The sequence below is a fragment of the Macrotis lagotis genome, chromosome 3, assembly GCF_037893015.1.
Source record: "Macrotis lagotis isolate mMagLag1 chromosome 3, bilby.v1.9.chrom.fasta, whole genome shotgun sequence".
Lineage (NCBI taxonomy): Eukaryota > Metazoa > Chordata > Mammalia > Peramelemorphia > Peramelidae > Macrotis > Macrotis lagotis.
In genome coordinates, this window is record NC_133660.1 from 282,777,088 (window position 1) to 282,803,649 (window position 26,562).

At 45.9% G+C, this 26,562-nt stretch overlaps 2 protein-coding genes and 1 long non-coding RNA gene across 4 annotated transcripts; 1 reads left to right on the top strand and 2 right to left on the bottom strand.

Moving 5' to 3' along the window:
- Window positions 1-633: 633 nt before the first annotated feature.
- CST6 (cystatin E/M) lies at window positions 634-2,929 on the bottom strand. The gene is made up of 3 exons (XM_074227634.1): window positions 2,620-2,929; window positions 1,864-1,983; window positions 634-848 (listed from the first exon to the last, which is right to left on the bottom strand). The coding sequence occupies exons 1-3, from the start codon at window positions 2,863-2,865 to the stop codon at window positions 765-767; spliced, it is 450 nt and encodes a 149-aa protein (XP_074083735.1). The 5' UTR covers window positions 2,866-2,929; the 3' UTR covers window positions 634-764.
- A 21,251-nt stretch (window positions 2,930-24,180) lies between these two features.
- LOC141518746 (uncharacterized) lies at window positions 24,181-25,780 on the top strand. Of its 2 annotated transcripts, XR_012477280.1 has the most exons (4): window positions 24,181-24,270; window positions 24,383-24,573; window positions 24,757-24,917; window positions 25,183-25,780. It is a non-coding gene; the product is annotated as an uncharacterized LOC141518746 (long non-coding RNA). The 2 variants fall into 2 exon arrangements; XR_012477279.1 differs by having other exon boundaries at window positions 24,233-24,573.
- BANF1 (barrier to autointegration nuclear assembly factor 1) lies at window positions 25,542-26,467 on the bottom strand. The gene is made up of 3 exons (XM_074231031.1): window positions 26,357-26,467; window positions 26,112-26,250; window positions 25,542-26,023 (listed from the first exon to the last, which is right to left on the bottom strand). The coding sequence occupies exons 2-3, from the start codon at window positions 26,232-26,234 to the stop codon at window positions 25,877-25,879; spliced, it is 270 nt and encodes an 89-aa protein (XP_074087132.1). The 5' UTR covers window positions 26,235-26,250; window positions 26,357-26,467; the 3' UTR covers window positions 25,542-25,876.
- Between the last annotated feature and the right edge of the window lie 95 nt (window positions 26,468-26,562).

The window sequence follows — 26,562 nt, forward strand, 5'->3', positions numbered from 1 at the left end:
AGGATCCTGGGGGAAGTGCCCTTGGGACACTGAGGGTTCCCATCTCCTTGGCTGTGGGCAGCAGGAAGTCTGTGCTGGAGGGCAGTGGGGCAGGCTCAGGGGGGATCTGAAGGGAGAGAACCTGCCTACCACATACCTATTTACCAACTGTTGTGACTTGCCCCAACTGGGCCAATACTTGCTCTTGTTTTGCTTCTTGGGTTGTGTGATGGGGATATAGGTGTGTTCCAGCTGTCTCTAGGGATGTGTAGGGGGGTGTGCCCAGATCTCTAGGCCGGGAGGATACACATGAAAGGGAGAGAGACGATTCCTGATCTCCACCCCCCCCCCCCAGAAGCCCTAACAGGCCTCGTCTACCTACCACTATCTCCTGCAAAATCCTCCATGGAAGCTGAAGGGTGAGATTAGTTTTCCCACTTGGGACAGCCCAGTCTGGCCCTGGAGGATGGGCAGAGGCCAGGTCTAATCCCCCCACTCATTGATGTTTTTAATCTTTGTGTCCCCAGCCCTCTGCACAATATCTGGCAAAAGCTCTCGATATTTCCTGGGAGAGACCTGTGCCCTCCCTCTTCTCCCCTCCCCCTCCCCCTAGGCCCTAGCTTGGAGCAGGGAGAAATGAGCAGAAGAGGCAATTGATTCTTCATTTATTCAGACCGACATGGCCAATGTTCAATCACCAGAGCCTTTGGAAGGTCCCTCCACCCCAAGCGCCCCTGTGCCTTCCTGGGCAGTGCTGGGCAGTGCTGGGCCAAGCCAGGCCCTTCTTAGATGGGAACACAAGAAATCTGTTGAAGAGTGTTCTGCTTTTTCCAGGGAACCACCAGGATCTCAAAGTCACATTTGATTTTCTGGGGAAACAGAGACAAGCCCAAAGGTTGGAGAAGGTCCTCCCTCTCATTTGAGCCTTCTGCCCATGCCAGCCCCATTCTCCTTGGCCACGCTACCTGCCCCCAGGGGGATCGGCAGAGGTTGGCCAGCTGGTCCAGAAGCACCAAGGGTCCCTTGTACAATGAACTCACTCAGACTCAGCCTAGGGGGCTCTGGGGATGGAGAAGCTCCAGCCCCCCACTCCAGCAGCCTATCTCCCTGAGCTGGGGCTGGAAACCAAGGCTGGCCTGGCCAGAGTCTCTGGCTCTCTGGCTATAGCCCACCTCCCTTTTCTGAGCTCTTTTACTCCATAGCCTGGGAGGGAAGTGATGCTAAGTCTCTAAGGATCCTAAATCTGAAAGCACAAGCGTGTGGGCCTTATGGTGGCTGGGACCACCAGGCCAGGAAGAAGCATCTGACCAAAGATTTAGGTCTGGAAGGGACCCTGAAGTCCCTCTTTCTCATTTTACAAGTAGAGGAAACTGAGGCCCAGAGAAGGGAAGGTTTCCTGGGCAGTGCTGAGATTTGAACTCAACTCCTTTGACGCCAGGAGGATGCCAGAAGCAGCTGGCCACACCCCCCTCCCCATCTGCCCCTTGGTTCTTGTGCCAACCCCCCCCCAACCTCTCCTTCCCTGCCCAGGAATCAGGAAGTGAATCAGAGGCCTCTAGGCCATTTTGGCTTCAATGGCTACTTCAGGAGACCAGGGATGGGGTTGGGGTGGGGGTGGGGGGCAGGTAAGGCAGAGGGGTCCCAGCCTGACAAAGATGGATAGGCCCTGATTCTTCTCTGGGAGTGAGACTTCTAGGCAAGTGAAGACAGACTATACACAATGACCACTAGACACAGACAGCACTTCCCTTGGTGCTTGATGCCCAGTCTCTCTGAGGTGGCTGCTGGGGTCTCAGGGGCTCACTAGTTTTCAGCAGCATTAGCTCTCCCCTCCAGCTCCCCTCCTCCCAGAGCCAAGGTGGACTTCAAGAGATAGGATCTTACCTCCTCTTCTGTGGAAAAGGGGCAGCCGGCCAAGTTCTCTCCTTCAAGGAGGGTCATGCCCTTCCTACATTCTGTGCTCCCCATCTCCATGGTCAGGAAGTATTTGACACCAGACACGAGCTAGACACAACATTTCCTTAGGCGTGGGGCCAGTTGCCAAACTGGCCAGCACCACCCGCTCCCCATGCCGGAAGGGGCCCCATCCAAGCCATAAGGGAATTAGAATCCCTCCTGCAGGTCACTCCTAGCAGGTTACCCCTCTAGTCTCTCCTTGAATATTTGCAGGGCTGGGGAAATCACTACCTTTCAAATCAGTCCATTTTGGATCCTTCTAAGGATTTAGCTTTTCCTCACAGACCTTCCTCCCAGCCCTCCAACAACGCTGCCCTTAGTTTAGGTGTCCTGCCTAAGGATGCAGACCCTTGTATGGGGATCCCACTGCCCTGGGGCTCTTCCCAGGCTACCCAAAACAAGATGAGTTCAACAGAAAAAAATAAGATGGAAACCTTCAAGACCCACAGATGGACCTGGCAAAAGCTGGGATGGCTTCGAAAGTTGGAAGCTGAGGACGATGGAGGTGGCCCAGACCCTTCAGAGCTCCCACCTGCCCAGCTCCAGTGGAGGTCTCTGGGAAAGGCCCCAGAGCCCAGCAGACTCGGGGCTCTGCTCTCTAGGCCTCTCTATGGACCTGTCTGGGTCCAAGAAGTCCCTTGCCCTCCCAGTCTGGCCCACTGCCCATACCCCCGGGGCTCTCACCTGCCTCTCGGCTTTGAGGATTTTGGTGTCTCGGAAATAGTACATATTGTTGCTGTCTTTGTTGAAACTTTCCACAGCAAACTGAGCCACCTTCTTCACCTCTGGGTGGGAAGGAGACAGCTGTGTCCGGGCACCCAGCATGTTCCCTGGTTGGGGAGGTGAGCCATTGGTACTGCCACCCTCGTCTCCATGGGCCAAGGGCAGAGTTAGGGAGGCCAGACAGAGCACCAGCAGGCCTAGGAACATCTTGGGACTATTCAGCAGGGCCTCAAAGAGCACTGGTGAGAAGGCCTGGCCCCACCAGCCTTTTACCTGCTTTGGGAGCCCCACCCCCTGGGCAGGGGGCTGGAACTTCTTGGAGAGTCCCCTCCTCCTCCTCCTCCTTCTCCTCCTCCTCCTCCTCCTCCTCCTCCTCCTCCTCCTCCTCTCCCACCTCCTCCTCTTTGGGCAAAAGGCCCCACCCAGTAGAGTTGTCTGACAGGTCTTGGACCTCATTCCTCCCCAGTCTCAGGGCCTGGATGGAAACTGCCTCTGCCCTCCCTGCGTCCTCCTAGGACACAGAAGCCTGGAGTCCTGGGGGACAGGGAGGATGAGGGGGCTCGGCTGAGGAGCCCCCAGCCCATCCCAGAGCTCGGGGCAGAGGGCTAGCTCCCTCAGTTTGGAAGCTCTCTCCCATCCTTTGTTTAAGAGGAAAGGATCTAGAAGACAGGAGAGCCCTGGGAGGATGGCATTGGTGGGGGGAAGAAGTGTGAGAGGCTTTATTGAATGAACCCTTTCCCACCCTCAGTGCTCGGCAGAGAGCTGGCCAGCATACAATTAATCAACGAACGATTGTTGCCCAACTGCACGACTGGTAGTCTATGATTCCCTGAAACTAGTCCCCTACAGAGTTCTCTACTCCCCCCACACCCAATTTGTTTTGAAAGCTGGCCTCCCCCTAGCAGCCTCCTAAACTATGGCCTGTCCCTCATCTCTTTGGACCTCTCAGAGCTGACCTTTGCATCTGGGCAAGGAGGCAGAAAATGGGCATTAGATGGCCAGATCTTTATTCTTCCCAGAGGTGGGCAGGCAGGGTCTTGTGGGAGATGCCAAAGAACATTGGGCTGTCTTCTATGTCTATGCACTAGGCTATCCAGATGACACAGCAGCTCCTCCTGGACATGTCAAGCTGAGGTGGGGATGGGGGACTGTGAACCCTAAAACTGTACCAAAAACAATAATATAGGATTAAAACAAAATTGATGGGGTGGCTAGGCAGTGTAGTGGATAAAGCACCAGCCCTGGAGTCAGGAGGACCTGAGTTCAATTCTTACCTCAGACACTTAATCCGTTTTCCTTGGAAAGAAGAAAAAAATCCACAGATTATAAATTAGACATAAAGTTTTAGTCTCTGGGATTTACCATCTAACCCTTAAGGTGGAGGCCATTTCAGAAAATAGGACAGACTTTGAATTATATAAAAAAACAGAGAATAGTGAAAATTATTCACCTCCTTTGTGTGGTCTGACAGTGAAGGTTGCACAAGCTCTCTGCCCAAAACTGCTCTTCAGACTCTCATCCTTGTACAATCCTATCTGGTCTCTTTTCCTGGCAGGACCAGTCTCCCAGTATCCTGGTCATTGTCCTCCCGAATCAGTAGTTAACATAAGAGAGACACCCAGGTGTCTGTATTTCTTACAAGTTTGACCGAAGGTGACCAATTTGAAGGCCGAGTATGCTCTAAAGAAATCAATTGTTTTACCAGGAATATAGTTTTGAGAATCTTATGCTTTGACAGGACAGAGAACTGAGAGACTGGACATAGCTACTCCCCCCCAAAAGAAAAATGAGAATGGTTTGATTAAGGGACCCTCTTGGGGTCAAAAAGAACTGAGAACATCCTCTGATGCAAAATCGGAACCATGGTTGATGGAATCTAACCCTCAACTCTTCATTCCAAAAGCAATTTTTTTCTGAGTTGGGTTTTCTCTAGGAGGGAAAGGAATCAACTTTGGATTGGGTCAACAAACAGAATCCTAAACTTGGAGCTCCGAGGCACCTGAGAGGCTGTTGGATTCCATCTCTCCATTTCAGAGAGGAAAGTGAAGCCCAAAGGGGTCTCATCCCTTACCCAAGTCATCCTGAAGGTCAAATATAAACATTCATGGAATTGGACTGAATTGAATCCACCTTGACTGGTCTAAGTGACCAACATTTCCTGTGGGGTCCTTATTGTGTCCCAACTGAAAACTAGAGGGTGAATCCTCTTAAACAAAGGTATCCCCAGACCCAAAGCCCTTTGGTGGAGCTGAATTTCCTTGGTCCCAATGGGACCCAGAGAAAGTTCCCTGAAATCTCTAGTGTAGCAGACTGGGGCCAGGGATGTGAGGAGTCTGCCAGTTCTGCTCATGCTGGCTTCTTCCCAGCATCTATTCTTCTGCCTTCCATCTTCCATCTTCTATCTTCAAGCCTGTGATGCCCCAAGAGACTGAAGATGATTTGAAGAACACTTGGAGACTTTCCTCTCTCTCCAATTGTGCCCACCCTATGTAGGGACAGGATATTCATCTCCATCAATAAGGATAGAGTCCCATATCAATGGATAACAATGGATTTCACAGATCTTGTCAGGACCTTCAGGCAGAGTTAGGGGCTCCTCATCTGCTCCACTGCTCTAAGCCCCCTCTCTCCCAATCCCCTTCCATTTCTTGCTCACTCTCCCTCATAGATAAAACACCATCATCTTGTTCCTGGGAAGGGCCAACTGCATTCTGTGATTCTATGTCCTAGACAGCCCAGACTGAAGCTTCCTTCCCTGACCACCACTTTCCTCTTCCTCAGACCTAATCTGGCAGACTCCATTCCTCTTGTAACTTTACATCCTTTTAGCCACTCCTTCCGTTGTGCCCTCTGGAATGCTTGGTTTATTGTTAATAAAATACCTTTGAATTAAACTTGCAGCAACTATATACCTTTGAATTAAACTTGTAGCAACTATCTCTCCCTAAAATTATTTTGTTTGCATTTTATATTCAACTGTCCATGTGTCTCCACCCCCCACAACTTCCTCCCCCTCGTGTAACCAAGAGAATATAAACTCTCTGAGGACAGGGCACAGCTAGTTCTGTTTTTGCATCCTCATCACCCAACAGGAGCCTCAACACAGTGCAGGGGATGGAGCTCCTGGCCTGGAGTGGGGAAGACTCACCTTTGCGATTTTAAATCTGGCCTCAGATACATCCTAGCTGTGTGGCAAGTCACTTCACCCTATTTACCTCAATTTCCTTATGTGCAAAATGATTTGGAGAGGGAAATGGCTAAAATTATTCCAGGATTTCTGCTTGAAATGACTAAAAATGACTGGACAGCCACCTCTAGCCCCAAGCTTATCAAATCTTATCAAGATTTTCATTGTTAAGTGACAAAACTTTCACCCAAGTCTTCTGCTCTTCTGCCTGCTAGGTCTTTTGTGTGCCTTCACCCTCCCCATAGTCCTGAGCTCTGGAATCAGAGGACCCAAGTTCGAATGTCACCTCTGCTGCTGGGTGACTTTGGAGGACTTTTGGTCTCTGGCTCTCTGTTTACTCATCTGTAAAATGAGGGGGTGGCACCAGATGGCTTCTAAGGACACTTTCTGCTCAGATCTATGATCCTGGAACTTTCTGTTCATTCCAACACCCTCTCTGAAACCCCGGTTTAGAAACCAGATGTGATGGAGAGTGGGCAGCTGACCAGGTTGTTACCTTAAAGGGACAGAAGGAGCAAAACATGGTGGGCAGCTGACGAGCTGTTCCCTGTGGGGGAGAAGCTGGGCAGGGCCCAGAACAGATGAGGAGGCCAAGTGAGTCAATCCAACACATTCACCTGGACTCATTCCTGAGGTTTGTGTCCTCTTGTGTTCCTTGGCTGGAGGCCTAGCCCAGAGCACCAGATGAAGTTTCTTCTCCTTCCTTTTGACTACAGGCAAGCCCTAGGTCCAAGAAGCCTGGGTTGGTTCTGGATCTGGCCTCTTCTACAGTTAGTGTAGCATAGTGACGCCCCCTCTGCTCCCTGGGCCTCAGTTTCCCTATTGGTCAAGTGCAGAGGGTTAGATGAGTTGAGCCCCCGGGTCCCTTTCTGCTCTGACAGTCCATGATGCCCAGGATGGCAGAGCCATCCCAAGAGTTGGGAAGCCAAGTACCTGAGCCATAGTCAAGAGAACCCAGATGAAATCTGACTGGCCGCTGGCTGGCTCAGTGCCCTTCCCTGTCTCGTACCCTCTTCTTCAGCTATAACATAGAAACAACAACTCCTTGCAGACAGTGACTCAGACCCTTGTCATTGTTATTCTTTTATTTTATGTCCTTCCTGTGGGGGTCCAGCCTCCGCGGGGTCCTTGAAACCTGACAGGAGGGAGAGAGTCGGCGAAATGAGTTGAGTCAACAAATGGATAAAGGCAGGAGCAGGTTGACTGACTGTCAGCTGCTTGGATTTATTTTTATAGTCTTAGAATCATATGAAACAAGCAAACTAAAATCATTTCCTTGGTTACAAGAGTGTACAATTTTCATCATTAATAATATAGTTCATATGGTTACAAGTCTGATCATGTAGTGGTTACAAGGGTGATTATCAATCATGTCGTTAATTTTCTTGTCCCTGCTCAGACTGTGAGGACCTCAACCTGCCTGTTGCCTAGTTTTTTTTTTTTTTGTTTTTTTTTTTGTTTTTAGGTTTTTGCAAGGCAATGGGGTTAAGTGGCTTGCCCAAGGCCACACAGCTAGGTAATTAGTAAGTGTCTGAGACCAGACTTGAACCCAGGTACTCGTGACTCCAAGGCCGGTGCTTTATCCACTACGCCACCTAGCTGCCCCAAAAGGGGGACCATCTGTTGCCTAGTTTGTCGCTGCATAGCAAAGTTATTAATTAAATAGAACTTTCCTTATAATAATCTTTGATATAATTTCTTTAATGGAATGCTTCTATGTTTTTGTACCGCATATGTAATGTTTTTGATATGCTCCCTTGACAACCTATAGTGCGGGTAGTTAATGTTCGTCCACCTGTCCGTTGACTCCTTCAATAACTAATTTTCCTTTGAGCCCTTGTTGGTAGACGCTACGGTTTCTATGACTTTTTATTCTTTCCCAATAAACTAAGGCTGTTAGAGTTCACATATTGGTTACCTATACTATTCTCTCACCATCTTTATCATATATTCCTGTGTATGATAAGGGGGGCAAAACTGTTAATTTCCCTGGAATTCTATCTGATCCATCTTGTATCTGGTTTCCCTGTATATATTCTGACATCTCCCTGGAACTCCCAGTGCTGTATCTTCCAAAGATTTCATAATGCTGAAGCCTTTTGTATGTCTCAGGGAGAGGCAGTCCTGTTAAATTTGGACAGAGTTCACAATCTGTTTTATTCAAGGAATTTCTCTGAAATCCTTCCTTTATAGTCATTGCACTATTAGGATGAGTAAGTTTTGCAATCAATAATAGACCTATAAATATGGGTATATGTGGAATCCCTATATATATTGAAGAAGGAAATGTTGTTCCACCAGGCAGTGTGACTGCCCTGAGTCTTCTTGCCACGACTGTGTCAAACAGCTTAGAGACCCTGGCTCCCAACACCTTCCCACCCCCCATGGTCACAAATCTCTCCCAATGACCGACAGGCAGGACTCAGTCCCTAGCCTTCCAGGTTTAGGTCATTGCTTAGATTAGTTCACATTAGCAGAGAGAGCAGGGCCAGAGGAGGGGAGACACAAGAGACATTTGAAAGGGACTATTTACAAAGATGAAGGGAGGAAGAGACCCAGGGGAATGGAACACAACCTGAATGTTACTCAGTGCATGTCTCTCTAGGCCTCAGTTTCCCCACCTATATAATGGGGAATATGCCCAAATGATGACAGAGGTCAGTCACAGACCCTAGCACCACCTCTAACAGGTGACCCTGGAAACAGTTGGTCATCTAAGTATTCTCTGGGCTGGGGTCTCCCAGGACTCAGCTTGTCCTCCCAAGGGAGGCAGCTTGGGGAAAGGAAGGGAGTGACTTGGCCTGGCCTGGTCCCATCAGGTTCAGCCCCAGGACCATTTTTTTTTTTTATCTGTGGCCAGTTAGGAGGGGGGAAGGTTCACCTTGGGGAGGACTATTGGAGGAAATCACTTTCCACGGAAAGGGGAAGCCCTGAATGTCCACCCTTCAAGAAACCAAAAGTCATTTCCCTGAAATCACACTCTCTTCATTCTTGAAGGACAAATGACAATAACAAGTGGTCAACAGACACACTTCCTGTCCTGTCACTACTCACCCATCAACACCACGGAGCCCTGGACTCTTCCTGCATCTGTTCTTCTACTCACAAGGGCCTGAACACGAGGTGAAGGAGGTCCTGCATTCACTACACACGCACCCCATCTACTCTCCAGTCGGCCTCAGATACTTCCTGGTTGCGTGACCTGGACAAGTCACTTCACCCTCCTTGCCTCAGCATCCTCACTCGTAAAATGAGCTAAGGACATGGCAAACCAGTATCTTTGCCAAGAAAACCCCAAGTGGCATCACCAAAAGTTGGACATGGCTGAAACAACTAAAAAAATCTCAACTAGACCCTATTTCAGCCAGATAATTCTTTTTTAAAAATATTTTTTTCAATTACAAGCACTTATTTTCTCTCCCTCCTGTTTCTCCACCCCCCCAACACACATTGGACACACACACACACACACACACACACACAATCTATGTAATGAATATGAAATGTCTAAATGCAGATTTCACATCCCTCTCCTACTGCATCACTTCTCTATCAAGGCAGTGCTTTGACTTTTCCATGACAGATCTGCTCTCTCTCCACAGGGGTGGTTCCCAGCCTTCTCTTCTCATCCCCAGCCTCCCACATCTGGGCAATTGAGATTAGATAAGATCGAATATAGAGATAGTTTGCAGGTCAATTGGGTGACTTCCTCAAGCTCAGTTTCAGCTGGTTAGGAGTGGGAGAAGAATAGATGGGATAGTGGGAGTGATCCAGAGTTGTCTTTTATTGAGGTGTGAGCAATGAAAATGTTGGAATTTATCTCTCCAAAATACTGGAGTTTGGCATAAGATGCCTGAATAAGAATGCATGAGGCATGGGCTCTCTCCAGGCAAGTGGGCATTTTATTGGGCATTGTGATGGCACAGTGGACTGAGAGTTGGAAGATGCTGTGGGCAAGATGGATCTGACATATTCTCATTTATATAGGGAGAGTTGGAAGGAGAGAGAAAAAATGCTCTCAGATAATTAAGTCTGTTTTAAGTGGGTCTGGTTGTTAGAAGTTAGAAGGGACAGAACTTATAACTGAGTTATTAAAAAGATTGTTAAGGGGGGGGGTGTATCAAAGAAGACCCAGGTGCTGATAAGAAGTGATTAGAACTCTGGGTAGACTGGACCTCAATCTTCACATAAAAGGTTAAAGGGCAAGGATGACCCTAAGATAATAGGCAACCAGAAGGCCAAAAAACCTTTGGCAAAAACAGATACAGCAGAACCAGTAATTAAGTCATAGCTAAAATTTCTGGTTCTAGCAAGGACATGGGAAGGATACTCAGACCAGATCTGAATAATGGGGAAGGGGATCATTAATTATAAACTTCATCAGTAAAGACCAGGGCTGGGGTGGGGGTCAGGAACTAGTGTGGCATGGAACCTTGTTTTCATATGGTTTTAGAGGCTGCCAAGTGGCACAGAGGACAGATCACTGCATCTGAGGTTAGGAAGATCTGAATTCAAAAGTGGTATGAGATTTATTAGATGTATGGTCCTGGGTGAATCATTTCATCTCTGCTTGCCTCAAAATAATAGGACCTATTTCACAGGGTTGTTGCAAGGATTAAATGAAATCTTATTTGTGAAATGCAGGATACTTACTTATTCCCCTTCCCCACTCCCCTTCACCCCCTCTCCTCCCATCCTCTCAGTTGTGGACTTTGTCTCATGCTATAGTAAGAAAGAGGCCATTTCCCATGAGTTTCCTCTTCTCCCTCTTTCTTCATCTCCTAAACCTTTACCATGGATCCTTTACTTAATCCAGTGTCCTTACTAGGACTAGTCCTGGCCCCATTTCCTCCCTTCCTGGCAGACAGTGCCTTCAATCGCCACCTTTCCCTCTCATCTCAAACTCTTCCCATCTGCTACATTCCCAATGGCCATCCCCTACAGTTCTTAGCCTGTGGCCTATCCCAGCTCTCTGTGTCCATCTCTCTGCATCTCCTCTTGTTCGGTTCTCAATTCCAGCTGCATCACTCAACTGAAGCTGCTCTTGCCTCAGACACCAGAGATCTTATACGATGCCCAGTCTTAATCTTTCTTGACTACACTTTCCCTTGGCAACCTCAAAAGCCCCCATGGGCCCATGATCATCTTTGTGTAGATGACTTCCAGGCCTCTGCATCACTGACCACTTATTGGATACCTCCAACTGGATGTTTGGTCAATCTCTTAAACCCAATATGGCCACAACTGACCTCGGGATCTTTCCCCTGATCCTCACCTTTTCTGGGCCTCCCTATTTCTGTGGAGGGCCTCACCAGCCCTTCTCCTGGCTCTCCTGCTCTCCCCCTAGCCAAATGTGGTCATTTTTCATACTGACCCATCTCTCTCCACTCATAAGGTGCTGAACATTTCAGCTGTCTCCTGATTGGTGTTCTCCCCCTCATCCCTCCCAATCCCACTCTATCTCTGCCTCCTACAATTTCAAACTACTCAAGAACCACACACACACACACACACACACACACACACACACACACATACACACACACAAACCCTTCAGTACCCCAAGAAAAGTTATGTTGTGTTTGTGTTGGGTATATTCTTTTTTTTAGTTTTTTTTTGCAAGGCAATGGGGTTCAGTGGCTTGCCCAAGGTCACACAAGCTAGGTAATTATTCAGTGTCTGAGGCCACATTTGAACTCAGGTCCTCCTGACTTCAGGGCTGGTGCTCTATCCACTGCGCCACCCAGCTGCCCCAGTATGTTCTTCTTAAGGGCAGGGTCTGAAATACCAAAGGTACTTAATAAATGCTTGGTGATTGAGAGAGAAAAGCAAAGGAAAATAATTTTGAAGCTTCAGTTCACACCCAGCACTTTGGAAAAGATGATGATGATGATGTTTGTCCTTCATTCTCAAAGAAGACCATGACAGGGGGTGGCTAGGTGGCGCAGTGGATGGCCCCAGAGTCAGGAGGACCTGAGTTCAAATCTGACCTCAGACACTGAATAATTACCTAGCCATGTGGCCTTGGGCAAGCCACTTAATCCCATTGCCTTGCAAAAACCTAAAAAAAAAAAAGAAAAAAAGAAGAAGACCATGACATCAGGGAGGTGATACCATGATGATAATCATGAATTGAATTTGAGTGGGGGAGTGGGGAGGCTGTTCTTAGTCACCCGTCACTGTCTCCTCCAGAGCCATCTGGGTCCAGTGCAGTGGCCAGATAGGAATCTGGTCATTTGGAGATGGACCTGGATGGGAGGCAATCAGGCAGGGTTAAGTGACTTGCCCAAGATCACACAGCTAGTGTCAAGTGTCTGAGACTGAATAAAAATAGTCTATATTGGAGGGAGTATGGGAAGACAGTTAACCAACTAGGTGGCACCATAGTGTATAGAGCCCTGGGTCTGGAGTCAGGAAGACTCATTTTCCTGAGTTTGAATTTTATCTCAGACCCTTGGTAGCTATGTGACCTTGGGCAAATCACTTTATCTTGTTTGTCTCAGTCTCCTCAGCTGTAAAATGAGCTTGAGGAGGAAATGGCTAACCATTGTAGTATCTGTGCCAAGAAAACCCCAAATGGACTCATGAAGCATTGGATGGAACAACAAGAATGATGGGAAGCCAAAAGCCCAAAGACATGGTTGGAAGGTCTGTGAAATGGCTTACAGATGGAAAGAAAGAAGGAACCTCATGGAATCTAGCCCCTTGTTATAGAGGAGGCTCCACAAAGTGACATGATTTGCCCAAGGTCAAATGGTCAAAGGGGCAGGATCTTGCCCCTGATGATTCCAATTCCAAAACCCTTTCCACCTTCTGCCTCTTAAGGGGTCTGATGGGATTTCAGTTCAAGAAAAGGGATTCCTAACTTTTGCATCCTCAGCTCTTGACTCTGTGATCCCACAATGGAACTTGCAAGAAGTCAAAGATAGAAACGCGATTCCCCCATCGACCACAATATTCCTAGCCACACTCCTTGTGGCAGGCACCTGGTAGTGGTGTCTGCCAAACAGAGAAAAGTAGAAAAAGGAATGTAATGGAAGCAAGAACCTTCTCTCCCAACCACTTCCCATCCTGGCTGTTCTTGTCCAGGCACTCTCTGTCTCATGCCTCTCTGCCAGGTGAGATGAGCCTAACTCCTCCCTAATCCAAACATGAGGCGCCAGCCCTTCTCAGTTCATGTCCCCCACTCTTGTGGCATCATGACCCTCAAGTCTTTGTAGATGATCTGTAATCTAGCTAGGCCTCCTCCCTCCCACCATCTCCCCACCATTTCCTAATCTGTTTTAGTTCCAGTGGCTGCCCTCCATTCACTCTGTTCCAGTCAGACTGGCCTGCTGGCTCTTCCCCATGCCTGACATTCCATCCTCCTTGACTACATCTGGAATATGCTCCTTTTTCACTCCACAGAATTCCTGGCTTCTGTGGCAGCTTCCTTCAGGTGGCATCTCCTCCCTACCGGAGGCCCTTTCCTACTTCCCCCTAGTTAAGGGTTTCTCTCCCTTGTTATTTTGTTATTTAATCATCTTTTATACTTGTGTATGTGCTGGCTGAATACCTCCTTGAGAGTGGGACCAATTTGACTTAATCTGCCAGCCTGGCACACTTGTGAACCTAAGCAATATTTGTTGGACGGATATGGATTTGAGTCTTGTGATGGCAAATTTGGTGGTGGTGGTGGTGGTATAAATCCATAGATACAAAAAACATTAATGAAGTGCTCACTGGGTGTCAGTCATTGTATTAAATCACAAATTCAAGCCTGTAATTCAAGGCTCTGCCCTTAAGTAGCTTATCTTCTAATGGGGAAAGATAATGCACAAAGGACTATTAACATTTGAAAGATTGCTCCAAATCATTAATAATAAAAAGAAATGGAAATCAAACAATTTGAATGTTTTACCCAATAAGCACATTGCCAGATGCCAATGGATGACAAGTCAGTGTTGGAGAAGCTGGGGAATGACAGTCACATTAATACAGTGTATTTTGGGGTGGGAGTACAATGAATAAAGTATCTGAATTTTACTATTCTTTTTTTTTTTAAGGTTTTTGCAACACAATGGGGTTAAGTGGCTTGCTCAAGGCCACACAGCTAGGTCGTTATTAAGTGTCTGAGATCAGATTTGAACTCAGGTCCTCTTGACTCCAGAGCCGGTGCTCTATCCACTGTGCCACCTAGACCCCTCCCCCAATATTCTTTAAGATGGAATTGAATATTTCTAGAGCAATCTATTTCTGATCAGAAGTTAATCTCAGATCAGGGATCCAGTTGAGAAAACTCCTGCTTTTTATATGACCAGAAATTAGAATTTCAGGGATCATGCTTTGTCTAAAGTGGCAAAAATTAACTAGTGACAATCCTCGGCCAAGCTGGCTGAGGTGGGGATCTTTTGACAGGACCAAAGATAATTATCTTAAGACAAAATTTAAAACTTGTAAAACTTCTGACCATGAATGGTGATGTTTCTATATTGGTACAGAGAAATATTAGAGTTAATATAAGAAAGAGAAAGAAAATCTGAGAGGCCTTATTTGGGGCCAGAAGAAAAGTATCTTCTGAGAAGAGGCACAAAGTCCCTTGGCTGCCTCTTCTCAGGCCGAGGTCTCCACCCTTCCCCATCCTGAGACAGGAGGGTCAGCAGGGAGCTTGCCACCACCTCATTCTCTCGGCCCCCTCCTGATATCCATCTCCTCCCTTTTCCTGGCCTTTTCCCCGGCTCCAGATAGAAGCCTAAAGGAGTAGGGGTCCATCCTCTCCAGGTAGTCAACACCCCAGGTCCCCAGGCTCTTCAACCTGGAGGGAGCCCACCTCAGAGCTGATGTCAAGCTCGAGATTAAAACTGTTGTTTAGAAGGAAGGTGGAAGAGCATCCAGTAGTCTGGTGGGTTAGCAGAGGCCTTCCAGGCAACCTCGGGGTGGGGTGGGGGGCAGGAAGAGGAAGGAGGAGGAGAGACTCAGTTTCTCTTATTTTGTTAACAATCTGCAGCCTGCTCTGTCCAGAAATATTGAGATAAGTGAGTGAACCAGCAAGATGGACATCCTCAATACATGGTCAAACTGGCTCAGAAATTGAGTCAGCATTTATAGAGTGCAAAGAAGGTGATCTCCAAGAAAAGAGAATTCCAAGCAAAGCAGGTTAAGATTCTGACTCTGCTTCTGGCATCCCCCACCCAAGACCCCCGTAGCCAGGAGGCAGTCTGAAGATCAGGTAGCCAGGGTTGTCATAAAAAACCAGGATATTAGAGCAAACAGTGTAGGCCCCTTCTCAGGGATTTAGAAAATAGTAAAGACCAGAAATGAACAAGTCCAACCCCATGCTCTTTCCAAGTTTTTAAATATACTTTTATTTCTTTTGCAAGGCGGTCACACAGCTAGGTAATTATTAAGTGTGTCTGAGGTCTGATTTGAACTCAGGTCCTCTTGACTTCAGGGCTGTGCTCTATCCACTGCGCCACCTAGCTGCCCCCCTTCTTTCTGCTCCTCTTGAACACAGCCAGTTTCAGCCACTGTGCTGCCCCCTCCATGGTGTGCAGTCCTTCCTCTGCTGACCTCTTCACTGTGGCTGACCAATGCAATGGCTACTTCCCATACCTGTTCCTTCAGCTTGAAATACTGGGGAAAGTCAGCCATCTGCATGGACAGACTTATTTTTAAAATTTGCTTTGAAATGTAATTGTTTGGAAAAGGAATATGCTCTGGATTTTTTCCTCTGGTTTGTTGGAGATTTGTCACCTTTGGTGGTGGGAGAGGGCTGAAGATTTATTCTTAAAGAAACATAAAGGAGTTGTCTGCCCCCCGCCTTGTCTTTGTCTGTGTAGTGTTCAGGGACCCTCCAGGGTGAGAGCAAGGTGGGGTTTCCTCCTGGAGTTCGGGGGCCTTCTCTAGTTTGCTCCTTTATGTATTTTATATATGTTTGTGTTAATTTACAGGCAGAGGGAAGCTCCCCTGTCTTGGCATGGTCAGGTCTGCTGGTGTCTCTGTGTTTGGATTGGCCAATCTTCCTCCCCATTCTTCCTTTTCAAAAACAGATCTTTTTATTTTCCAAAAACTCATGATTTGGCACCATGGGACAAATTTTCCTGAAAATCATATTGCTTTGGGGGGGAGAAAGGAGGTTTTATTATTTTCTATTGTGACTTTTCTGATCTGATTGACTAGTAGGGTTTTATTTATTGGTTTGGCAAATTAGACATACCCAAGGTACTTAACGAAACTGAAATTATCCCTAAGATTATTTTTTTGACTGGTCTTAATTAGCATGTTAAAAAAACCTTAATAATAATAATAATTTAGATTAAAAGTCTCTCTGTGTTCCTCCCTCATCATCTCTTCTTTCATCTCCTCTGGCCCGGAGATCTAAGAAGAGGTCCCTGGACCTTTGAGGGATTTGGGAGAGCTAGGCCAGAGCCCCTAAAATCTCACAACACAGGGTGCCATTGTATAATCTTTGGTCAACTAAAATTGTGTCTCCAAACAGTGCTGGTTTGATGAGTTCTCATAAAATAATTGTTGATTTCAGAACAAAGAATGGAAGCTGAAAATCTTATTCTAAATACTGTTTCTCAGAAACTGCAGAAGGAAAAGTTTTTGTTTTGTTTTTAACAAATTAAAAAATAGAAGAGAGGAATATCTACAACTTATGTGTATATGTTAAGGACCTAGAAGTCCAGATTTTGGGTTAATTTAATCCAACATTTAGTTCTGAAGAAAAAGGTAACAAGCCTATATAAATTAAGATCACCTTGTTTTGTTTTTTTTTTGGGGGGGTTTTGCAAGGCAAACAAGGTTAAGTGGCTTGCCCAAGGCCACACGGCTAGGTCATTATGAAGTGTCTGAGACCGGATTTGAACCCAGGTAGGTACTCCTGACTCCAGGGCCGGTGCTTTATCCACTACGCCACCTAGCTGCCCCTAGGATCACCTTTTTAATGAGATAACCATACATGGACTGATTTTCTGTTTATACAGTGTTTAACTTGAAAAGTTTTTTTTAGTTGGAAAATACATAATTTGAATCATGATATTGTGATATTTATAAAAATTCTAATATTAAGAAATATTGTCCAATAATTGTGAGTTTAGAATTGTGCTATTAACAAACAGAATAGGGGCAGCTAGGTGGCACAGTGGATAAAGCACCGGCCCTGGAGTCAGGACTACCTGGGTTCAAATTCGGTCTCAGACACTTCATAATGACCTAGCCGTGTGGCCTTGGGCAAGCCACTTAACCCCGTTTGCCTTGGAAAAAACCAGAATGAAAAATGAAAAGTTTTGTTTTGATTTTTCAAGGCAATAGGGTTAAGTGGCTTGTCCAAGGCCACACAGATAGGTCATTACGAAGTGTCTGAGTTCGGATTTGAACCCAGGTACTCCTGACTCCAGGGCTGGTGCAAAAATGAAATTTCTTATGCATTATTGAATCATAGTTTCTGACATTTTACTCATGACCTTCATAAGGTTGTTAAGTACAAAGAAAATCTTGTGATCATGAAGAAAAAGGATTTTTAGAACCACCAAGTCATACAACTTTATCAAGAATTTTTCTGTAAGGAAGTCTGATGGGCATTTAACAGTTTTAGCCACCTGATTTTAGTCATTTTAATTGCCATTGACTAGGTTAATTATGTAATGTCACTTTTTAAAGCCAATGTTTGAAAGGAATTTGACTTAAGGTTGGTTGTAAGATTCATTAATTAATTATTTTTTTTTTAGGTTTTTGCAAGGCAAACGGGGTTAAGTGGCTTGCCCAAGGCCACACGGCTAGGTCATTATGAAGTGTCTGAGACCGAATTTGAACCCAGGTAGTCCTGACTCCAGGGCCGGTGCTTTATCCACTACGCCACCTAGCTGCCCCTGTAAGATTAATTTAAACAGGTTTATTTCTCCAGGCCTTAAATCAACAGACCCTTCTTTTTTGTACACACCCTCAAGTTCAAGGAATGTAGTGCTTAGAAGTTCTATGGTAATTGGGATTTATTGCCTGTGATGAATTTGTGGGATTAATTTATAATACATAAAAAATAAATTTTTATACTAATTGAGGTTTGATAAATTCCAATTTCAATTTTTTTTTGTTTCAAGGTTGAACGAGAGGGGCAGCTAGGTGGTGCAGTGGATAGAGCACCGGCCCTGGAGTCAGGAGTACCTGTGTTCAAATCTGGCCTCAGACACTTCATAATGACCTAGCCGTGTGGCCTTGGGCAAGCCACTTAGTCCCATTTGCCTTGCAAAACCCCCCCCAAAAAAATAAACAAAAAAAAAAAAGAAAAAAGAAATTAGCATGTATGAGATTAAGTTCCTGGAACTATTCCTTGAAGTACAATATCAATGTTTGTGAAATTCCTGCATAGAAAGGGGTTCCTGACATTCTTCTGGGCCCTGAGAAACTCCTTAGAAATATAACTTTGGCTAGGCACCTCTGAATCTGAAAATAATCAGACAGGACCCAAATGATTGACTCTGGGGGTCACAGATATTCCATAAATTTGCAATATCAATATTTGTGTATAGACTGACAGGATCAAAATACTTGACCCTGGGGGTCACGGATATCCCATGAAATTGTCTAAAGATTTACAAAGCGCCCTTGGTAGCCTAATTATCTTGCTGTATCTGTAAAATTCCTGTTTCCTCCCAGGACTGCCTCCCCTTCCCCAGATGCGGCTGGAACCATAAGATAGTAAATTTCAGTCCCTCAAACTTGTGGGAAGCCCATGAATATGTGACTCCCTCTATCTCAGGAAACATGTTCAGAAATCACACAAAGACCCTGACCCTTTTCCAACTCTGTCTAGCCCCCCTATCTATACTGAGCCATATGCTTGTATTAGTATGACAAGACAATACATCTAACTGCTGTCTTTGCTTCTGTATCCTGCTTGCTCTCAGTACCTCCCCCCCAAAAAAACACTATAAAAACCCTATCCCCTGAACACTCAGGTGCTGTCTGATTTGGGTACTCTAGTTCCTAGGAATAAAGATCTCCAAACTTATCAAATTCTGGTCTCTGTCTCACTCTTTGGGTTCAACATCCTTTGGTGAATAAAATAATGATATTTGTAGTCATATCACATGATATGGAAAGGATAGCTGCCCCATGGTCACATGAGGAATGTTTAAAAGAATTTCCCCTCATATCCTCCTAGGAAATGTAACGCTGAAAAGGTCCTTTTTCTCTCTTTTGGTCCGCAGCTGGCATTATGTGCCCCTTTGACTAAAATGGGGGGAGTGATGAAATGATAGTGAAATAAGATTTTGTATGATGGCTAGTATAATTTTGTAATGGTAGTGTTGCATTTTAAAATAGGATGGTAGATATTCTGTAATAATCAAACATATGAATAATGTCCTCAACTATTCTTGCAATCAGTTGGGCTCATTATACTTTAAATTTTTTTAACTATTCATTTTTCTTTATTTCTTTCTCCAATGTATATTGATTGTTACAGTGTTAATTCAAAACAGCTGTGTACTTTTAAATATGCATGTGTTGGAGCATATTAATGGAAAATTTCAAAGAAAATTTTTGTTTCTATGTATTATGTGATTCAGACCTTTTGTTGTAAAATCACCTGTGCCACAGGATTAACATTTTGTCATTGTTACCACTATATGATCATAATCAAAATATGACATTATTTCTGATCCTTTAGTTTATGAAGTTTAGAGATGAAACTGATTATAGAAAATTACTATAAAAATGTCACAGGACTGAAATTGGCTTCCTATTTTAAGTCTGAAACCCAGGTATCAAAGGAAAAAGACTAGTTGGTGGCCTATAGTCCATAGAAGCCTAAAGAAGGGAGTAAACCTAAGAGGGCTTTTGTTGAAATTTACAGGTGAAAAAAAGTGTATTTGGGGTAAGCGAATGGAAGAAGTGACTTTTCAGGCTGATATGAGACCAGACATCTTCCTGACATTTCAGAAAAAATGTCTATCACATGACTGAAAGAGGGTCTGGCTTGAGACACCTGGAACAGACATCTAAAATACATAAGGGACCATTGTCCTTTCTTTTATGTCTCTGATTTTTATGGCAAATTGCTATGATCATATCAAGCAATCAATATGTAAGTGGAAATGGGGGAAATACATATATAATGATAAATCATCAAGATCTAAGTAGTAAGAAGGTTTCAACAGAAAAGGGAAAGAATCTCTACAAGCAACCCGCTTTGAAGAAATCTCTGAAGCCACACCCTAAGCCACAGAACTTCATAAGGGGACTTCAGAGGAAATGGATTTGAATCTTCCCTTGCTGCTGTGTGTTTCTATCTATCAATCTATCTATCTAATCAACATTATCCCCCTTTTTGAATCTCTGTAATTTATTATTATTATTTGTGATTGTATTACTCATTCCTATTATAGATCTTACTTACCTATGGTTCTCAGAAAATCTAAAAATCTCACTGCATTATCTTCCTAAGTTTCTATATGATCGATCTCTGAATGACAGTGTCAATAAGATCAAAATGGGGGAATGAATAACCCGATATTCTTTAAGATGGAATTTAATATTTCTTGAGCAACATATTTCTGATCAGAAGTAAGTCTCTTAACGTTTAACCTGGGTTATAAAAATGCAGTTGACTATGTAAAGCTTGGCTCCCACAATGTTGACTACACCTGTGTCAGTATTATCTGGTTATCACAATATTAATTAGTATCTGATCAACAGACTTCAAAGATAAGAGACATCCTGGATGAGCAGAGAAAAAATGCTATTGTTGTTCATAAACATTTACTGTGCAGCATAAGTGGAATTCTTGTCAATAGGAATGTTCAGTAAATATAAGATTTCAGAGAAGAATATTATAAAACCATGTCATATGTGAAATCTCATTGGTGGGCGGCCTAAAATTTTATTGCTCTTTGTTTAAATTGTATAAAAATTCTCCAAAATGTTGGGTCAATGTTGGCATTTGTAAGGATGGGTTTTGATAAGATCCTAGAGAATTAAATTTTATTTATAAAACTAACTTTGTGGTTTCATTTTAGCCAAAGGGAAATTATAGTTAACAGTGGCAATGTCTTCTCTCTCTTCTTTGGAGCCGACTATACCTGCTTTACACCTGTTTCTTATCATTTCACAAGATTCAATGGATTATTCTGTGGTGGATTTTCCTATTCCCGTTGCTATTGTTGTCAATGGGCACAACCTTCCTGATTCTGCTGACTTCCCTCTGAATCAATTCATGTAGATCTTTCTATATTTCTCTATTTTCATGGTTTTTTTTACAGCAAGGCAATATTCCTTGCACTACCATTTGTGTAGCCATTCTTCAATTTATGGGAACCTTTATTTCCAGTTCTTTGCTATTACAAAAAGGCTGTTATAAATATTTGGGGGGGTCTACGGAACCTCTTTTTATCAATGACCCCCCTTGAGAAGAATATTATAAAACCATGTCAATTTTCAGTTAAGTATAAGATTTGAGAGAAGACTATTATAAAACCATCTTTATTAACCAATATTATATTATAAATCCATCATATTATACTATAAAATATTATATATTATAAATATTATATCATAAAACCATGTAATATGTGAAATACCCCCTTGAGGTATCTACCAAGCACATTAATACACTGTTTGTAGATCTACAAATTGGTCCAGTCATTTCGGAAAGTGATATAGATGTAAACAAAGTGATGCCAAAGATACCACTCATAGGCATATTTTCCAAGGAAGTTAGTGATAAAAAAAAGAAAGGCTCTACAGACACCAAAGTATTCACAGCCACACTTTTTGTGGTAGTAATGAATTGGAGACAGAGTAGATGCCCATCCACCAGTGAAGGGCTAAGCAAATTCTGGTACCTGATTATAAATTCTGGTACCTGATTATAAAAGCCTATTACTATGCCATAAAAACATTGAAAACAGAAGCATAGGAAAATGCATGTGAACAAGTAGAATCAGGAAGAGCACAGAACAAAAGAGGAAACAGCAGTAATAAAAGATTCACATATTAATGCTGAGAAATTCTGATGCCAAAGCTGACCCCAAAGAAGAGAATTCTCTGCAGAGATGGGGCGATGGGTGTGGAACACTGAACGTGTCACACTTGCTTCATGCCTTGACTAGTTTTACTGAGTTGCTGTTATTTTTTTTCCTTCTATATTATATGTATCATGAGGAACATAGATGAGGCTAAAAACAGATAACACACTTAAAAATCAATTTAGTAGATTCTGCTTAATGCATTAGCCTATCAAATGTTTTTGGATCTCAACTATAATTTATATAATATTAAAGCACATGCAGCCAGTCCTCAGTCCTCAAGATTCTGTTTTTGCAAAATTGTCTGAGGCCTAAAATTGATTTGTAATCCTCAAATCAGTACTCACAGTGCTCTGAGGACATGTTCAGAGAGGCAAAAGATCATTCACTGCCCAGACGTTCCCAAGTGGGGTTGAACAAAGTCACGCCACTCTACTCTCTCTTTCCAGCCCTCACACTGTAACCCCGTGTTCTTTTTTTTTTAAGGGTTTTGCAAGGCAATGGGGTTAAGTGACTTGCCCAAGGCCACACAGCTAGGTAATGATTAAGTGTCTGAGGATGGATTTGAACTCAGGTCCTCCTGACTCCAGGGCGGTGCCTATCCATTGTGCAACCTAGCCGCCCCCTAACCCAGTGTTCTTTTACTATCTGTTTAGTGCTGTGGTTTTGCTATTTTGTTTTGTTACAGTATTTTTATGTTTTTTGTTTGTGACTTTGCTATTGAAAATACTACTAATCTGATGGACCTATGAAGTTGATGATGATGATGTTTGTCCTTTGTTCTGGAAGAAGAACGTCACATCAGGGAGGTGATGCCATGACAAGCACATGGATTGCATTGGAGTGATTGAGTGTTGTGCTAAGTCACCAGCTTCATTTTCTCCTTCAGAGCTACTGGGGCTCACTGGTGGCCAGATATAGCTCAGGATGACTGGAGATGGCCCTGGATGGGAGGCAATCAAGGTTAAGAGACTTGCCCAAGATCACAAAGCTAGTGTATCAAGTGTCTGAGGTCAAATTTGAATTCAGATCCTGAGTCCAAGACTGTAGTTACTTTGTCAGGAAAGGAAATGAGCTTCACTCTGGTGTGGCCTTCTCAGGAAGAAGGAAACCCCGTTGCCTCTTTGGAGTCATCCCTTCTTTTTCTGAAGGTTCAGGTTCTAGCAACTGAGTCCTCTGCTTGGTTTTTTTTTTTTTCCTGAAAACTGGTCCAGCTGTCCTTCTACGGTCTCATGTCTTCTGCATCATCTTTCAGTCCTTTCATTGCCCACTTCATGTCCTCCAACCCTGGGATAAATGTACCATTCTTTTCTCTCTTCCAAAAATTCGAGGATAGCCTGGGAGTCATATGTATCAATTTTTTCATACTGAGCAGAGATTTCATCAGTCTGATACCCTGAGCTTCATTAGGGGTGCCACCCCCGGGCTCTGTTCCCCCCAAGTCCCCCTTTTTTAAAAAAATTGCTTTTTGTTGATAATTGCTATTTAAAATACGGGGGGGTGACTAGGTGGTGCAGTGGATAGAGCACCAGCTCAGGAGTACCTGAGTTCAAATCTGGCCTCAGACACTTAATTACCTAGCTGTGTGACCTTGGGCAAGCCACTTAACCCCATTGCCTTGCCAAAAAAAAACCAGACACATAAAATATTACTTTGGCCTGTGAAGTTGCTATTTGCTCTTCATTCTCAAAGACCATGGGAACAGGAGATATCTTCTCCAGAAGCAATTAGTCTTTGGTGCTGATGCTTCACCTGTTGTCCAGTTGGCCCTGGGTGATGGCCTTAGCGACTTTGCACATCCATTAAGGCTATGCTAGGATTGCCATTTATATTTCATGAGTGGCTTTCACAGTAGTTCTAGCTTCTGAATCAGCAGGGAAGGGTTTGTTGAACTCTTCACGAACTGTAAACTTTTCACGGGGCTAGCCTCCAGCAAGCAGGGGCCATTCCTGCAATTGGGGGATCCCTAAGGGTGGGGTTTAATAGCTCATTCAAGGTATGGGGAAAGTGGTTTGGCCAGCTCTTTGAGGAACCTCTTAAGTTCCACAGAAAAGGGTTCTTGCCCAGCTATATCCAGAATTCCAAATGGGACCTAGTCAAAAGTATGGAAGGAGCTGACAGAAAGGTGGAGGGTGGGAGGTGCTGAAAGGGTCAGGCTGGGCTCGGCTGGAGTGCAACAAGAGTGGGTGCTCAGTCAATATTTGCCATTGGTGGAGCCTTGCCACATCCTCACCTCTTGGTGAGCACACCCTGCCTGGGATTCCTGTGGGCTTAGGATCAGATAACACCCCCCCCCCTTGGGCAGGGCACAGCAGCAAGCTGATGGATCAGCTGTTCCCACAGATCTCCCCAGGACTGTCCGGCCCAACAAAAATCCTTTGTTCTGTCCTCCTTTGGCCAGTGTCACACTTTCCAAAGGTATGCTGTGGGGTGCCAATAGAACAAGTGACCTCACCACCCTACTTGAGGTGTTCTTCCTCCCACCCACAACCACAGGGATCAGCTGTCATTGCTTCTCCTTGCCTTACAGTAGCCTAATTCTGGTCAATAACCCAGAAGACAACGCACTGATACTTGTTTCCTGGGCACCCAGATGCCTGGCCACCTGGTGTTGCAACCTCAAGGAAGAAATCAGCCCTACTTTGCTCAATCCTTCCAGTGGAGTCATGGAACACGACCACACGTGTAGAGAACAATACATCAGTGTCTCGCCACTGTGGTGTAAGCTTGGATTGTGGGGTATGGAAAGAGCAAAAAAAAAAAAAAACCGTGGGTTGGAGTAGTCAGGGAAGGCTTCCTGGAGGTAGTGGGAGTTTCAATTACCCAATTTAGCCACCAGCACATTCCTCCTTCACCAGGAACATAGAAAGCCAACCTCTTCTTTCCTCTTCCTGTCAATCACAGGATCACAGATCCAGGGCTGGAAGGAGACACCCTCATTACAGTGGATGAGAAAGCCACGGGCCAGAGACCAAACTGCTTGGAAGTCATACTGGTCCTACCAGCGACGGAACTGAAACCCTGGATGCTTGCCTCCAAGTTACCTGAGCATACAGTGAACAGAGGTGGGTGGCAAAGCAGGGGCACCAGGCTGTGCATAAACTTCTCTAGTCAGTGAACGAATCAGCCACTTTCTTTGGGCATTCTTCAGGGAATTTTTTCCTTAGGGAATGGAAATGTTCTTTCTCCTTTGGCTCCTCCTAAGCATCCTAAGCATCTGGGCTAACGGGCTCCCTGGGTCCTCTTTCCAGACACAGTTGTTTTCTTGTGCCTGGAATGTTATGATTAACACAAGAATTGCGTCTTCTGCCGCAATTACTCCTTCACCAGACATGCCTGGGACCCAGAAGCAGCTGGAAGCAGACAGCTGCTCTCCCAACCCCGCCTCACCCAACACAGGGAAACCCCTGGAAGCCATCCCTGGCAGACGGCCCATCTTGGCCTGGGCCCACCCCTCACTAGACCACTCTGCCCATGCTCAGGTACTCAGGTCGCCAAAGTCACAAAAAGCATTCCCCCCCAACTGAGTCGGGGTATTACTACATTTGCCCCCGGCCCAAGATAGCCCAGGGGAGGCATGAGAGGGGTAGCGGGCAGGAACGTGTTCTGGAAGGCCGCGGTGGCTTCCTGAGCCCCGATCACACCCCGGCCCCCTCCCCATCCCTCTTCCACACGACTCAGACGAGGCGTCAAGGCTGCTGACTTTATTGATTTTTTAAAAACTCTTTACAATGGCAGTGAACGTCCTTCCGTCAAAGTTAACCAAACGGCACAAAAGAGAGAAGTGGGGGTTGGCATCGGGGAAGTCGCTCCAGACCCCCACCCAGGAAAGTTAATGACTATCGCCACTGGATTTCTGGGACGGGGGGCATGCGGAGGCGGTCTAAACGGTGGTGGCGAAGGGAAGGCGTTCGGGGTGGGGGCGGCAGCAAGACCCTTTCCTTTCGTGGGGCGCTGGGAGGGGAGGGAGCTAAGGGTGAAGCCCCGGCTTGGCGGGGGAGGGGGGCCGGCCCCCGGCACAGGCTCACAAGAAGGCGTCGCACCATTCTCGAAGGCAGCAGAAGCAGTCCCGGGACTGCTTGGCGTTGGCCCCGCACGTGTCCTTCAGCCACTCCCGGAACAGGTCCTCGTCCTTCTTCAGCACCAAGAACTGGCCCAGGACCACGTAGGCCTGGAAGAGAGCGCGGGCCCGCGTGTGTCGGGGGCCTCCCAGCTGCGGCCCCCCCCCCGGCCCGCCCCCTCCCAGCGCGCCCCCGGACCTTGTCGAAGCCCTTGTCCTCCAGCTTCTTGCCCAGCACCTCTCCGATGCCCGCCAGGGACGCCACGGGCTTCTCCCCCATGGGCTCGGCCACGAAGTCGCGGTGTTTCTGGGAGGTCGTCATGGCTGCTCGCCGCGGCCTGGGGGGACCAGACAAGAGGCGCTCGCGCCGCCCGCCCCGCCCCCTCCCGCCCGGGGCCCCGGCCTCGGCCCGGCGCCCGCCCCCGGGGCCGCGCGCGCGCTCACCGGCTCCGCTCCCGTCGGCGGCTCCCGGAACGGTCGCAGCCTCCCGAGCGGCCTCTCCCGCCGTTCGCTCAATCCCGCAGGCCGCGCGCCGGATTCCGCTTCCGGGTGGTCGGGGTCGCTTCCGGGTCAGATGCCGTTTGAATGGAGGGGCGTGGGAGCGAGGGAGCCGGCGCCGGGGGGGGGGGGGGGGGGGACGTTGGAAACGG

Bases quoted from the DNA above. Each gene is read 5' to 3' on its own strand.
- CST6 (XM_074227634.1), bottom strand. From the start codon at position 2,865: ATGTTCCTAGGCCTGCTGGTGCTCTGTCTGGCCTCCCTAACTCTGCCC. The intron at 1,984-2,619 runs GTGAGAGCCCCG...TGTTGTGTCTAG, and splicing joins TCCTCAAAGCCGAGAGGCAG to CTCGTGTCTGGTGTCAAATA. The intron at 849-1,863 runs GTAAGATCCTAT...CTGTTTCCCCAG, and splicing joins CCTTTTCCACAGAAGAGGAG to AAAATCAAATGTGACTTTGA.
- BANF1 (XM_074231031.1), bottom strand. From the start codon at position 26,234: ATGACGACCTCCCAGAAACACCGCGACTTCGTGGCCGAGCCCATGGGG. The intron at 26,024-26,111 runs GTCCGGGGGCGC...GCTCTCTTCCAG, and splicing joins AGGACAAGGGCTTCGACAAG to GCCTACGTGGTCCTGGGCCA.